The sequence below is a fragment of the Solea solea genome, chromosome 12 (genome assembly GCF_958295425.1).
Source record: "Solea solea chromosome 12, fSolSol10.1, whole genome shotgun sequence".
Lineage (NCBI taxonomy): Eukaryota > Metazoa > Chordata > Actinopteri > Pleuronectiformes > Soleidae > Solea > Solea solea.
This window is the reverse complement of record NC_081145.1, coordinates 28,041,535-28,057,339: the sequence shown is the minus strand read 5'-3', so window position 1 is coordinate 28,057,339 and position 15,805 is coordinate 28,041,535. Positions and strand designations below refer to the sequence as shown.

At 44.8% G+C, this 15,805-nt stretch overlaps 2 protein-coding genes across 2 annotated transcripts; both read right to left on the bottom strand.

Moving 5' to 3' along the window:
- Positions 1-619: 619 nt before the first annotated feature.
- On the bottom strand, positions 620-11,101 carry LOC131469925 (uncharacterized). The gene is made up of 13 exons (XM_058645363.1): positions 10,501-11,101; positions 10,307-10,400; positions 8,860-8,947; positions 8,114-8,468; positions 7,935-8,028; positions 7,354-7,441; positions 6,550-6,856; positions 5,335-5,428; positions 4,041-4,128; positions 3,109-3,427; positions 2,560-2,653; positions 2,373-2,460; positions 620-1,613 (listed from the first exon to the last, which is right to left on the bottom strand). The coding sequence occupies exons 1-13, from the start codon at positions 10,559-10,561 to the stop codon at positions 1,044-1,046; spliced, it is 2,340 nt and encodes a 779-aa protein (XP_058501346.1). The 5' UTR covers positions 10,562-11,101; the 3' UTR covers positions 620-1,043.
- Positions 11,102-12,465: 1,364 nt separating this feature from the next.
- On the bottom strand, positions 12,466-15,262 carry LOC131470120 (uncharacterized). Its single transcript, XM_058645693.1, has 4 exons — positions 15,166-15,262; positions 14,345-14,438; positions 14,094-14,181; positions 12,466-14,012 (listed from the first exon to the last, which is right to left on the bottom strand). The coding sequence occupies exons 1-4, from the start codon at positions 15,182-15,184 to the stop codon at positions 13,071-13,073; spliced, it is 1,143 nt and encodes a 380-aa protein (XP_058501676.1). The 5' UTR covers positions 15,185-15,262; the 3' UTR covers positions 12,466-13,070.
- Positions 15,263-15,805: the final 543 nt, after the last annotated feature.

Below are 15,805 nucleotides of genomic sequence, written 5' to 3'. Positions count from 1 at the left end.
GAACATTTCTTTTGCCTTTTTCTCTGAGTATGTAGTTTTACATCCATTGTCTTCCTCGGTGTCGTCACTGTTGTAAAAACTCATCGCTGACCCCCCCCCCTCCCGGCCATGTGCATTTGTTCTCAAAAGAACCGGTGAACACGAGCCGTGAAGCCATCCACGTCCATGCCGGTCGTCATATGCTTTTCATGCCACAGTTTTTCAATTCTCGCCATTCGGGAAAAACCTGCCACGCCCCCTCACTCGGTCAGAGAGTGGTTTCCTCTTCTTTGCTTCTTTTTCGTCTAAAATAACACCATCACTGCCTTGATCTTAAAGCCGGTACCTGTCTGGGGTACAATAACCTCCTGATTCTGAGGACTCCGGACCAGCAGCTGATCGTGCAAGGCTGGTTTTCTGCTAACAGACAGTAGGGGGCAGTGGAGACAGCCCCCAATCTCCCCCACAACAAGACATTTAACCACAATGACTCTGACGCTGTTAAATTAGAGTCAAAGTCCTGCATAGTTGTGTTTTAAACAACTAAACCAACCAACAGTAAACCAACAGGCTGTCGGAGCGCGGTGTCACCTGGCGACTGAACTGATGCATCAGCTCAATAACAAGTCGACAGCTGGAATCGTTTCTCTGTGTCAGACACACAGGACCTTTAATCAGTGTTTAAATCCTGAAAATACACCGAGTCTGGCTCCACATTCAGGAGCAGGACCGGACTAACGTGGCGTCTGAGGCGACGCGGCGCTCACGTGTTCAGCAGAGCCGCGTGGCGTTCAGAAGACCGCGAAGCTGCGCAGGCCTGTGACGCACAGGTGCAGGCTAAATTCATGACGGAGGTGATTACACTGTGGACCGTGGACGTCTCCAGGACCTGTCCACCAGCGAGGTCCAGTCTCTGGATGGAAGACCGGCAGCCACCATCCGCGGCGGTGCAGCGGGTCCACGTCCTCCTCTGGTCCGTCAGTGTGGTCGGGGTCCAAACCTCCCCGACAGACCGACAGTGACTCCTTCACAGGGACGCGCTCCGTCCCCCATGGCGTCCTGGTCTACATGAGGGCGTTCAGATGTCCAGGGTGTCCCACAGAGTTCAGCATCAACGCCCTCTGGTCCAGCACCTCCCTGTCTCTGCCCAGTGCCACCCTCTCCTGCTCCACCATGGCTCTGTCCCGCTCTACCGCCGCCCGCTCCCTGTCCAACCACAGCCGCTCCGCCTGCACCGCAGCCCTCTCTCTCTCCACTGCCGCTCGGTCTCTCTCCACCATCTCCCTCTCTCTCTCCAGCGCCGTCCTCTCCCTCTCCACCATCTCCCACTCCCGCTCCAGTCCTCCCAGCGGACCGTCGCACACCTCGGGGCCACGCTGGTTCTGCTCCGTGGCGTCACAGAACGCCTCCTGCACGTAGTCCGTGGAAGAGGCCGGTGGAGGGTGAACAGCGGGGCGGGGCCTATGTCTGGGGGCGGGGTCTGGGTGCTGATCGTCGTCCAGGGTGCCCGGCGTGAGGAGGGGGGCGCTGTTGCTGAGCCGGCCTTCCATGGCTTCATTCATCAGGTGAAACCACGGCCAGGAGGAGGCGCCGTCTGCTGCACTCTCCATTCCTACAGGAGGATACTTGAGATCCTGAGGAGAGGAAACAAGGAGGCAGGAGAGGGATGGAGGTGGTGAGGAAACAAAGTTTACCGTTTAGTTGACAGAAGACAGAACAAACATTATACAGCTCGACTCTACACGGTTTATTTTGTTTTTCCATCAGTGAGAGTTCCTGGTACTGGACGAGGTTTCATGTGAGCCGAGCGACGTCGACACGCTGTCGTCACTGAAGAGTCATGAGCGCGACGTCCGACACAAGAATCGAAGCCAACGATGCTGTAGATCAGTGAACCCTTCTGTTACCATCCAAAGGATTTGAAATGTGTTCTTCTCATTACAGTTACTCCTAGACCATTTGTGATGTCTAGAGAATTCAAAAACCCTTGGACCAGCTTCTCAGTACTGTCATTCCTAAACGGTTGAATAACTGCCAGATATACAAAGTGACAGTTATCTTAGAAAAAAGAACTATTAAAAACTCACTCATTGAACATGTTTTTGACAATTCTACAGCCATAAAATCTAAATAAATCCAGACGGCCTGATGGTCATGAGAGGGTTAAAAAGAAAGCCAGCGATCGTGAGCCGAATCGCGACCACGTTCAGTGTGATTTCAGTTCAGTAATCTTTAAATCAACTGATTCTGATGATTTCAGTTACAGCCGTTACTATGGCGACTCCGCCCACTCTGCCCAGGTACTGTGAAGTCATGGAAAACGATACCAAACCGAGCCGAGTCGTGCTGGAACTGTACAGTGGAAAAGCGAACAGCCAACAGATTACAGTCACCTTGTATCTCCTCTTCAGATTGTCCCATTTCTTTGCCATCTGGTAGGTGGAGACTTTCCCCTGCAGCCCCAGCTCCTTCAGGATGGCTCTGAGAGAGAGGGAGAGAGAGAGAGACAGGACATCTATGAGGAGATGGCTTTCTTCAGCCGCCACGTCAGATTATCATCCAGAGCAGAGATTTCCTCACTTCCAGGCCATTTTCGCAGCGTTTCTCTTCCCAGTGAACAAGGCCTCGTTAGAAGCTCGTAGTTTAATCATCCTCCTGGTGTCGTGGTCTGTCACTGTGACACACACACACACACACACACACACACGCAGGAGACGGACAATCGTCAGCAATTCAACATCATGAATAGTTAAAAATGGGACATGTAAGTGTAAGTGTACTCAGGTTAGACCAAAACAAGCCTCGAGCTTCAGCCTCTTCATTTTAGCAGAGAAAACAAAACAAATGGAAATTCATTCATTCATGAAAGACAATTCATCCTTAAATCCAGCATTCAAAGGTCTTTAAAAATGCCCCAGACACAATAAACAAAAAGTAAGTTATATATTAACATACTTGGAGGATAATTAATATTTAATGAATTAATAAAATGTTTATAATTTTATATAATTCAGTATATCATTTTTAAAACTGATGTTACAAATAGACATTTAACTTTTTGTGGAATATCATGAGATTCATATCATTCTAAGTGTCACACACACACACACACACACATTAACATCTTACTTTTGTAAGAAAGGTCAGTGGGTGTGGAACACTCTTCTCCGCTGGCGTCGATGTACGTGACGTTCCCGTCGTTCTCCACGCTCTCTCCGCCCACCATGCTCTCCAGCTCCGACACGCTGCTCCTCTCTGCCATCAAACAGTCTCTGTCAGGGGGAGGGGAGGAGCCAAAGACGGCATCCTCCTCATTGGTCCAAATGGGAGTCACTTTGGGAGCTTTGCCCACAAGACGTCCCTCCAGAGCGTCATTCATCAGCTGGAACCAGGGCCACGAGGCCGGGTTAGTCTGGTTCTCCATCCCCCGCGGAGGAAACTTCAGGTCCTGCGGACACCAGGCCGGACAGAGTCACCAATGGAAACTTTGACCTGGGACTACAGGGACTTACTTCAGGAACTACAGGGACTTTCACGTGGAACTGCAGGAACCTTCAGCACAAACTACATGTATTTCCACCACAGGAGGTTTAACCAGGAACTTTGAACTAAAGAAACTAACTTAAAACTACAGGTATTTCAACAACAGGGACCTTTCCCCAGGAACTTTCACTCTACATGCATTTCCAAAACAGGACTGTAGTGATTAATGAAAGCTCAGGGTCAAATCTTTCCTCCCAAAAAGTTTCCTGCTCATGGGGCAGAACTTTATGAAAGTTCAGGAACCTTTGAGGAGGTTTGTGGAGCGGACAGTGGAGAACACTAATCAAGTGCTACAACAACAACAACAACAACAACAACAACAACAACATGTAAAATCTCCTTGTCTCATCACAGCAGGACAATTTAAGTCTCATTCGTGTTCCTGCCGTTTCATTGCATGTGGTTATGAACAGTATGAAGAGTTCCATCTGTGCAGCTGATGGCCAAACACAAACGGAACCTTTTAGTTCCTGGAAGTTCCTGGGGACCCCACACACACGCGCACGCGAAACTCTCACCTTGAACTTGGTCTTCAGGTTGTCCCACTTCTTAGCGACCTGGTCTGGTGTTATCTTCCCTGTCAGACCCATCTCCTTCACGATCCCCCTGAGGACAAAGCAGACGAATGACACGGTGGACGACACGTCTGAGTCACTTCACACTCGATACAGTGAATGTTGTGATTCATGATAATATTGCAATAATCAGACCTGACTGAGGGAGCGTTTGTGTATATACAGCAGCAGAGCAGAGAAAAGAAGCCTTTATCAAACTGCTGAACAACCAGATTTTTCAGGAATGTCACCGGGCGACACGAGATCTAAACAGTGTGGAGCTGATGTGCTTTAAAACGGAATAAAATCTTTTTTCAAGGACTTTTCAGGACCAATTCCCTCAAATTCAAGGCCAAACTGTGCTGACACAGCTTAAGATGGGAGGACAACTTGTAAAAGCGTCCTCGTCCATGACGGCTCTGTCTACTTTTATTGATTTGCTGCACGCTCTGCAAGTGATTATCCTTTTCGGGATCTTGGTCAAAGTCTTTGTCATTTGTCTTTATTTTGCTTAACTTTACTCGCTCGTTGTTCTGCACGGAATCTCACGTCAACAGCAGAGAGAGAGACAGTGGACAGTGGACAGTGTCCACAACACTGTGACTAATTAAATCTCCACACTTGTCCTGCCTAGGCCTAGTCTACGTACATCAAACTATGCAGGGCATGAAACTAGAGCTGCAGCTCACGATTATATTCATAATCGATTAATCTGTCGAGTATTTTCTCCATGAATCGAGGAATCGTTTGGTCCAAAAAATGTCAGAAAAATACTGATCAGTGTTTGTCAAATGGAAAAATGACGATGTTCTCAAATGTCTTGTTTTGTCCACAAACGAAAATGATTTTTGTGATGTCTTTGTTCTTCAGAAATCTTGTTCTAATAATGAAAAAAACCTCCTAACGATTCATTTAGTAATCGATTAATAATCAATTATTTGAGTAATTGTTTTCAATAAAGCATAACAAACAAGGGAAACATTCACCTAAATATCAACATAAAAATTCAAGCACTTTCAATGACTGATTTTGAATAAGTTTTTCAAATCATTAAAACAGATTCATCTTGGTTTGTGGACAAAACAAGATATTTGAGAACTTCATCACTGAGTTTTGTGGACAAACAAGTGCTTGATTAACTGAGAAAATAATCGACAGGTTCAATGATTTTGTAAATAATCTAAAACAAATGATTAAAAATACATCTCAAAGCAGAAAGTGGGTGTGTACTGTACGAGTCTGTGACTGTCATCTTTACCTCCAGGCCGGCTTCGCCGTGTTTCTCCTCCCGGTGAACAGAGACTCGTTAGCGGCTCGTAACTCGATCAGTCGCCTGGTGTCGTCTTCTGTCACTGTGACAATGCAGCAGACACAGAATACACAGAATACACATGTTCATAAAAGGTCACAACGGGAACTATTACACACCAGGACCTGTCGCTTTGTCCTGTGGTCATGACACACGTGTCTCATGTCCTAGGGATGTCACCATTATAGATTTTCTTGGTACGATTATTGTCATTTATTTATATCTTTTGATGCCAACATAACAAAATAATGTAGCAAATACACTAAACTATTATATAACAATTATTAATCACCCCGGGGAAATGTTTAAATTATTGAAGTCATCAATTGTCATCTATACCGAATATTTAAGTTTGAATGATTTTAATATGTGATCAGATATAAAACGTATCTATTATTGTGGTTTGTTTATTTCATGTTTAAATTACAATGACACAAATACATTTGTAATAAATGAAACGGACGTCACATGACGTATAACGTAACGTTCAGTGAACGGCGTTTAACTCGTCACGTTAAACTGAAACACGTGTCGTACACAATTAATTACAAATGACACGCTAACGTTTCATTTCATACCAATTCAGTTGAACATTAACGTAGTTTAACCCCGTGTTACTGTGCGTTTACCTTTACTCAAACATATTTATAATATTATAAGCGTATTTCCTCCAATGATTTGCAGGCTGTCGCGCCGTCATCCACGATGACACCGTGGTCACGGCTGATTTGATGCTCTTTGTTGGAGGGAAGAACTTTTGCTCAATCAGGAACGGCTTTGTTCTGCAACTCACACGGAACAAAAACAAAGCTGTTGTGTAACTTTGTTTTCGTTCTGTTTGAGTTGCGCTGAACTACCTATGTACTGTATATGGTTCCGGACTTCCACATTATCATTTCTGACGGTATTGAGGAAAGATTACGATTAATATACTCAAGCGTTTAATTGTGAAATCAAGTAACCGTGACATCCCTACACTTAACCAAAGACTCTCCTGATAGAAATCTATATTTTAAGAATACAATCACTGCTTTATCTTGCTGTTGGGTTAACTTTTGCAAATGGAAACAAAAGTTTGTCAACCACTCACTCTCCCACACCAAGGTCCATAGAGAAAATCAGTGATTTAACATGATAGCACACAGAGTATTTATCGCCTCTTACGTTTGTAGGTGAACTCCGTCATCCGCTGCAGCTCCCCCAGCGTCGAGGACCCGTTTTTGTCCTCGTGGTCGACCAGCAGGTCCATCTCTGACTCCGTCAGGAACTCGGCCATGCCCCCTCTGCTGCGGCGGGCTCGTTTCTTGGGCGTCGGCGACAGCGACTCGCAGTCTTCGTCCTCGTCCTCCACGATGGGCGTGAGGATGGGTGCGGCGCCGGCGAACCGTCCCTCCATGGCGTCGTTCATGCGGTAGAACCAGGGCCAGGAGCTGGGGTTGGTCTCTGAGCCTCGAGTAGGGAACTTCAGCTCCTGGCAGAGACAGGAAACTCTGAAGATTGTCCATAAAAGGAGTTTCCTCCACATAATATGATTGACCTGTGCATCTAAACTGGTTGGACAATTCAGATTCAATTTGATTACAATTTTCATGTCAAAGATTAAAAGTTATTTGATTCTACGGCTGCAAACAATACAAACATCATTTACTAAATTAAATGTCAACTAATTCAATAAATGATTAATTGCTTTGACTTCTGGTTGCATTGATAATCATTATATTTCTTATAGTGAAATACACTAAATATTATATATATGGATCACAAAAAAAAACATGGAATTAGCTAAAATTCTGTTTCAAAAAGTCACTTATTCAACTTCAAGCGTAATTATTTGTGTTATAGCAGAATTTGACCATATTTATAGTTTCTAAGACACATAAATATCCTTCATTTAACATAAAAAAGCCAAAGAAATAAAGATTTTAAGATGATATAATACAGATCGTGACTGCAGGGGGCGGGACCTACCTTGTAGCGCCTTTTCAGGTTGTCCCACTTCTTGGCTAACTGATCTGTGGTCAGCTTCCCCTGAAGACCAAGTTCATACAGGATGGCTCTGCAAGACATGAGGCGGCAGTTGAAGCAGGATGGAGCGGAAAGAATGCAGTGATCAATAAAGCTGTTATTTACCGATCTCTGTATCTGTTTAAGTTTGAGAGGAAAAGGCAGAGACGAACTTTACCTCCTAAAATCTCTCTAAATCCTTGATTACAAGGTCGAAGGTCGAGACGTCGTTTGGATCAATATTTAATGAACAATCGCGATCGTGACACCCCTAATCTTAACGTTAACCACTTTTTCTGACGTACAAATTATTTTCCATCTCCTCAACTCTCCCACACCAAACCCCGATTTTACGTCACATCACACAGGAGTTGTTGATTCACTGCTGCCTCCATCAGTAACTTCAAATGAGTCATTTGGTTCTTCCGTGCAGATTTACGTCAGTGACACAAACTGACCACAAGAGGCAGCAGCAGTTTGAAGGCTAAAATCACTGATTTTCTTTATGGACTCTATGGTCACTAGTAACTGACGACATCACTGACCTCCAGGCCGGTTTGGCTGAATGTTTCCTGCCAGTGAAGAGCGCTTCGTTGGCAGCTCGGAGTTTGATCATGCGCTCCGTCTCTGCTTCGGTCACTGTGAACGAGAGAAACAAGAAAAGCTGCAGTTGGCTAAAGAAAAACGTCTGTAACGCTCCGCCGCGCCGCAGGTCCCCGCCTACTTTTATAGGAGCACTCGCTCATCCTCCTCCAGCCCATGGGGACTCCCTCAGTGGGAGGAGCGTCCGTGTGAACCACCCCGTCGTCCTCCACCGCCTCGGCCGCCACCGAGTCTTCCATCTCCGTCTTGATGAGGAACTCCAGGATGTCGGTGTTCTCCTGGTTGTGGCTGGAGTGGCTGTGGCCGCGGTGGCCAGGGTGGCCATGGTGGCCATGGTGGGCGGCGTTCTCCGGACTCAGCACCAGGTTGCTGTTGTAGAGTCGACCCTGCATGGCTTCGTCCATGATGTGGAACCAGGGCCACGACTCCACGACGGCCCCTGTGGTGTCCTGGCCCTGGTAGGGCTGCTTCAGGTCCTGGAAGAGACAACACCGTTTTTAACAGACACATGCAGGGAACAGAGTGACACCTGCAGGGAGAAACAAGTACTACACCAAGGAGTCTTGGGAGTCTTAACACAAACACATGAAACATTAGAACTCCAAACTGGAACAATAAATGAAAATGATTCAGTTTTAATGATTTTATGTTACATGGAGCAAAGATACCAGAAAAAAGTTTTACATTTAAGAAGCTGGAACATTTGATTTAATCATTTAAGAAAAACTTGAACTGGATTCGGTGATGATCAAAATAGTCGGAGATTAATTAAGTAATCGATTAAAATTCATTGAATAATCATTGTGGCGTTGTTTTGCTGTCTTGTTGCAGGTTTTGATAAATAACGGGACATTGTGTGGACGTTACCTTGTATTTTGTTCGCAGGTTGTCCCACTTCTTGGCGATCTGGTCAGCGGTCAGCTTGCCCTCCAGACCCAGGCCCTTCAGGATGGTGCTGAGGGAAATGTTCAAATGATTACTACTCATTTATACACTTTCACACACTCGATCAATGCTGTGAAGCCCATAAAACTGTTATTCCTTCACTGGAACTGTTTCAGACGTGGATTGTGTTAAATATATATTGAAGAGGAACAGAAAGAAGAGCAGAGACTCTCGCTGTGATGCTGCAGTTACCACTGATAGAGACAAAGAGACACAGAGAGCAGGGCTGTAACTAAACCAGCTCTGTGTTCAGCTCTGCAACTAATCTGCAGATTAATGTTTGGTTCAAGAAATGCTGAAAAAGCAGGAAATGATGACGTTCTCAAATGTCTAGTTCTGTCCACAACCAGAAAATATTAACATTTAAGAAGGTGGAAAATCAAAGAAACCAGAAAATGTTCATTGGCCGTTTCTCAATATCCTTGTGTGTACTTGTGCGTACTTGTGTGTACTTGTGTACTCCTGTACTTGTGAAAACGTCATCAGCCTCAGTCCAAGTTCTGTTCCAATTCTCAAGTACGTGAGCAGCGAGGACGGTTCTCAAACCTGGAAGTGTTCTCGCTCCGCCCATTTTACCAAGTTTTTCCATCGGGTGGTGACTTGAGCGTACTTGGGAAAGCCATGTATCCCAGAATGCATTTGGGTGGAACATAGCAGCAGATAATACAAATATAAACCTCTTTCTCTGTCCTGGAGCGCAGGTTTAACATCATTTGAGGCGAGAAATGAGTCATTTAGAATTCAAACATGTGGTTTGTGTATTAAGATATGATGTATTTAGAGTTTGGCAGCGACGTTTGTCGGAGGGGATAAGCTCCGCCTCTGCGGACGCTGGTGCTCACTGTGCCCGACACAGAGCAGCGTTACCTCGGCCTGTCCTGATGACATCATGACGTCTCTGTCATTAGATGCTCGGTGTGATCCACAGAACACACTTATACACTACTGTAATATATCTATTTTCCACATGGTTCTGTATATTTTAATACAAATAAATTAATAGATGAAGTTAAATATTTAAAATGTGAAAATAATAACAATATATATGCATTTATTAAAAGTATTTCATATATTTATTCATCAACACTGTAGGTGGTAGTAATGAGGCTTAAGCACTTGGCGCCACCCACCATTCAGACAGTAGAACAAGGAAGTACTCCCCTATTCCAATTGAAGAATCATACTTGTGTACTCCTGTACTTCCCAAGTACGCAAGTACATACTTGCAAACTTGAGTATTGAGAAAGGGTCACTGTTACACTGGCACCCAGCAGAGTCGCCCCCTGGTGGCTGTTCCGTGTTCTGCATTGTCCTCAACCAGCAAATCAGAAGATTCCATCCTAATTTGTTTTCTCAGGTTTTCTCATACCTCCATGCGATCTTGGCGGAGTTCCTCTTCCCGGTGAACAACGCTTCGTTGGACGCTCTGAACTCAATTAACCTCTTCACATCGTCCTCGGTCACTGCAGGTGCAGGGGTCAGAGGTCACAACACTGTACATGGAAACCTACAGGTGTGTGTGTGAGAGAGAGTGAGACAGCCTCAGAATGGACCGGCACTTACTTTTGTAGGAGTTTTCTGGAAACTGGGGCAGCGGGTTGAGGACGGACTCCATGGTGACCATGGGTGACAGGAGAGGCAGCAAGGGAAGGAAGGAAGGAGGGAGGGAAGGAAGGAAGGAGGGAGGAGGGGGAGAGGGTGGAGGTGTGTTGGTATTCAGGCCTGATGCTAACTACATCCGCAGCTTTCTCGCTTCGTCCCTCCTGCTACAGCCGTGCCCCTGCCTCCATTTTGTCCGGCGGTGCTGGCGGAGCGTCAGCGATGGCTCTCACCGGGAGCTGGTGGCCCGCGTCCCCGGAGGAGAGCTCCCGGTGAACCGTCAGGCAAAGCAGGCTGCTTCGCTAGCACAGGCAGCTAACTCCACAACAAACACACACATACAGGAACACGGGTGCGCGCGCGCGGGGATTTCCCGCCACTCACCGACACCGGGCCCAATTCGCTCGGCCTCGGCTCTGGCGGCGATTCATGACATCACCACGGGCGCGAGCCAGAGCGAAAATAAAACCGTTACCGTTACCGGGGAGTTAGCCCGCATCCCGTTTCCTGTGCTCCGAGGAGGGAGCGCTCGATAACTCCGCCCGGGCCTTCCCTGCGGCACGTGACGTGTCCGACAAGCCGCCCCCCGGGAGGGCGGAGTTTGACGTAAACTAATACAAATTGGCTGTAGTTACGAAGCCCGTTTCCGCCAGTTGAAAAATATAAATATAAATTAGTAAGTCATAATTACGACATTCTTTCTCGTAATTATGACGTAATATCTCCTAATAGTGAGATACTTTATCATAATAATGACTTACTATCTCGTAATTATGAAATATTTTCTCATAATTTACTGATATATATTTTTATTAAACGGACTATGAGATAACACGTAAAAATTAAAAGATAGTAAGTCATAAAGATGAGAAACTATCTCATTATTATTAGATAATACATCATAATGATGACTCACTAATGTACATTTTTATTTTTCAACTGGCAGAAATTGGCTTCCGTACAAATCAATTTGAAGCTGAAGCATTTGTTGATGTTTAGTGAATTGTGCCTAATGTTTGTATTATTCATATCGCTGTTGGTTGTACATTGCAATACCGTTAATATTAGTGTGTTTGTGTACAAGGTATATGGTTGTAATAATTGTAAATATAAAAAACATATGAATAAAGAATTGAAACACAGTTTTGTTGGCAGAGAGTTTAGGAAACTAAAATCAGCAGATAGTTTCCTAAGCTAATAAAACTACTAGACACAATCATGTCACCCTGTTTTACCTACGTTACACTGATTTACTTATTTTATTGATTTATTTTAAGGCTTTCTGTCCAACCAACAACTGTGACCTTTTACTACTAAAAAAATTCTTGCTTGAAAAATTCATCGCAACTTCAATGTATGCATTTCATATTTCCCTGAACGCGGCAGAATTGCTTCAAAAACTGTTTACTTACCATCAGATGATGCATTTAGAATGTTTTGTGGTTTTGTGTAAACAACCTCTTCTGATTCTGAGCCACAAGCCGCATTTACATGGACACGACAAATTTGATTGACAAGAGCGATTTATGTCGACTGGGGCTACAACAGTTATATTCGCCATTAAATCGATGTGGTCGGTCCACACAACGTCAGAAAATGATCGTGAAGAAACCAGGAAATATTCACATTTAAGAAGCTGAAAAGAACAGCAAACTTGTTAGAATTATTAAAAAAAACAAATAATCAATTATCTCCAGTGCGGTCAGGTCATGTGATCTGAGAATGACAAAACATACAGACTTGTATTTTAAAACTGTGTTTTAAACGCTTCAATAAAAACCTTCAAGTTCATACAATCCTGACTGAGCCGATCAGCTCCACAACTTCCTCAGTGTTCCTTAGTGGCAGTGTTTTGTTTTTGTGTGTCGCCCGGCGACATTCTCGTGCTGCCGCAATTAAAAACAACAACAAACATGACTCAGCTAAAAATAATTTTGCTGATTTTTATTTACATTTTTTACAGATATAGGATTTTTGGATTGTATCGAATTCTACATTTTAATCCAGTGACTTTGACCAGTATCGGACCGATACCGATACTGACTGATACCGTTTCCCATCCCAAGTTCCAAAACAACCTTTTTTTTTCATGACTTCTTTGTCAAATGGAGCAAAGAAACCATTTAAGAAATCAGGCGCTCCCTGACAACATGCCTGCATGTGCCAGTAACGTCTGGACGAGTAACGCTACGTTAAAACACACAGATTTACTAACATATAACTTATCTAAGTACCGACTCTTCCAGTTACAACACTCTCTGACCAATCAGTGGCCGGAAGTCTGTTGACATTTTAGTATCGGCTGAGCTCGCTTAGAACCTCGTCAGAACAAGTACTAAAAAAGGTACCAGGCAACCATCACTGATGGAAAACCCAAAAAAACGTGCCGTGTCACATCGTGCTAAGACTGTGCAGTGGACAAGTGCCATTGTACTGGCACAGGAGGCCAGCAGGGGGCAGACCCAGCCAGTAACTCATACAACCATGCTTGACCTGGCCTTGGGAAACGGTGTCTGTCGTGAGACATCGTCCATTCACAGTTTTTCCACAAGCTTCTGGAACAAAGACACCAGTCTCTGTCTGGTCTCCAGCTGGTCTGGATCCAGATCTGTGGCCCTCAGGCTCTCATAGAACTTGGTCTGGAGTAAGACCTCTTTGTCCGTCACCGTTTCAGCCTGACCTCTGTCCACAGCAGCCGCCTCCTTCTCTCTCTTGAGTAGTGTCCTCTCCCTCTCCAGGTCTTCCCTGGCTCTTTCTAGAAACACTTTGTCCCTCTCAAGAACGGCTCTGTCTCTGTCCAGAAATGCCCGGTCTCGCTCCAACAACGCCCGGTCCCTCTCCACAGCCGCTCGGTCCCTGTCCACCGCTGTCCTCTCTCGCTGGACGGTGACCATGTCTCTGTTCAGGAGCTCTCTGTCTCTTTCTAACGCGATCAGCTCTCTGTCAAACTCGGCCTGCTCTCTCTCCAGAACCTGTCTCTCTTTCTGCAGCTCAGACAGCTTCCTGTCCAGCTCTGCAGACTCCAGCTCCATGTGTCTGGAGGAGGAGGACGGTGACGGCGGTGGCAGCAGCAGCAGCGGCGGCTTGACGGCGTCAGTGTGTGGCAGTAATGTCGTGCTTTTGATTTTCCTCTCAGGACTTTTCACACACACCTGCACTCCGACGTCTGTGACGACCTCGGCAGGTGATTCCACAGTGTTCAATGTTCTGACGTCAGTTATCTCCATGAGCCCGTCCTCGCTCTCCAGACTTGCTGTGTCAATGACACCCAGAGCAGCGATGTCCTCCTCCATGTTGGACGAGCTGAGAGGCAGCAGGGTGGCGCCCAGCTCCTCGTCCTCCTCCATGTGGCAGGTGGGTATGATTCTGGTGTCTTCAGCCAGGTGACCACACTCAGCCTGTTCCATCAAGTGGAACCAGCGCCACGAGGTGGGTTTGGTCACGTTCTCCATGCCCGCCGGAGGATACTTCAACAGCTGTGCAGTAAAGATGGTCAATTATTTAAAAAGAAAAAACCCATTCAAACCAGTTTTTTCTATATATTTTTGATGGCTCACCTTGTACTTTTCTTTCATGTTGCCCCATTTCTTCTTCAGCTGCTGCGCTGACACCAGACCCTCGAGCCCCAGCTCTTTACTGATGGCCCTGCAGCAGCAGCAGAGGACAGTCTGTGGTCAGTAGAGTGGACATTTAAGGGTGTTTCTTTTCTTTTTTAAAAACCAAGACCAGAAAGGATCAAACCAAAAATAACAGCGACATGACAGAACAGTGGCAGTACTGCGGTGTGAATGTGTGGTTGCACTCTGACCTCCAGCCTATCAGGGCAGAGTTCTTCCTTCCTGTGAAGACGGCAGCATTTGAGGCACGAAGCTGTATCATCAGCCGGATGTCCTCGTCTGTCACTATGGAGACAAGAGTCAAACAAATAAACAACAGGGTCTCAGTTAGATTAAGATGATTACTTAAATCACGTTATGATTATTAGAGTCAGGTTAAAATGATTGAGTCAGGTAAGGATAGTCTGATCAAGACTAAGGGTAGTTTGGGTCAGATTTAAATAGTTTCAGTCAGGTAAAGTTAGTCTGAGTCAGGCTAAGGCTAGTGTGAGCCAGGTTGAGGCTGATTTAACTCAGTCTAAGGCTAGATTGAGTTTAATTTAAAATGGTTTGAATTGGATTAAGATGGTTTGAGCCAGGGTAAGATGAATAGAATCAAGTTAAAGTTATAGTTAGAGTCAGATTATGGAAGTTTAAGGCTAAACTGAGTCAGGATAAGGGTAGTTATGAGAGTCAGGTAAAGCCAGCAAGACTAAGTGTAGTTTGAGTCCGATTTAAATGGTTTGGGTCAGGTTAAAGAGGAGTCGGGCTACTGCTAGTCAAGTGTGAGACAGGTTAAGGCTAATTTAACTCAATCTAATGCAACACTGAGTTTAAATCAAGATGGTTAGAGTCAGGTTAAGGATAGAGAGCCGGAAGCTTCTCTCGCCGCCGATAAAAACTAATAACGAACGTCTTTAATGCATGTATTTAAGCATGTGTAATATTTATAACGACGTGAAACACCAAAGTTCCCTAATGACAAATAAACCGTTTAAAAATAAACGTGTAAAGTTCAGTTTATCTCACATACTTCTGTAGGTGTTCGCCATCTTGATGCTTGTTGCTGCTTCCGCTTCTTCTTTCTCTTCTTCTTCGGTCGTGAATGATCACTGACGGGGGCGGTGCTGCCACCTGCAGGTCAGTTTGATACAACGGCTTCCGTATGAAAAAAACCCAAAACAGAATACCGACCTAAAAATTCATTTTTAAAATATACTTAATACATTTTTGACATAAAATCACAACATAAGCACAAACAGTAAAACTGTTGTTTCTCTGATAATGTCTTTTTTTTATGTCCAGTTTATGATTATACAGTATTTATTTTATGTATTTTTTTTAGGTTTGTTTTTCATCACGGACAAGAATTATGGTGGTTAGTTAAAATGTAAAGGTCAAATAAAGATAAAAGTGCAACAGTGGCACAAGATATCTTTCATATTTGGTTTTTACTATTTACTTTCAATAGATTATTATAAAATAATACAGTGTTCTGTTTTGTTTTGTTTTTTTTTGTCTGTTTTATGGGGGTTCGCGCTCCTCTGTCGCCTCCAACAGGCAGCCGATGAGGAGCTCACCTTCCTGCAGGTCAACAAGTTCAGCGCACACAGCACCGGAACATGCTTCACTCTGATTTCAAAATAAAAGTCAAATGGAAAATTTTCCTATAG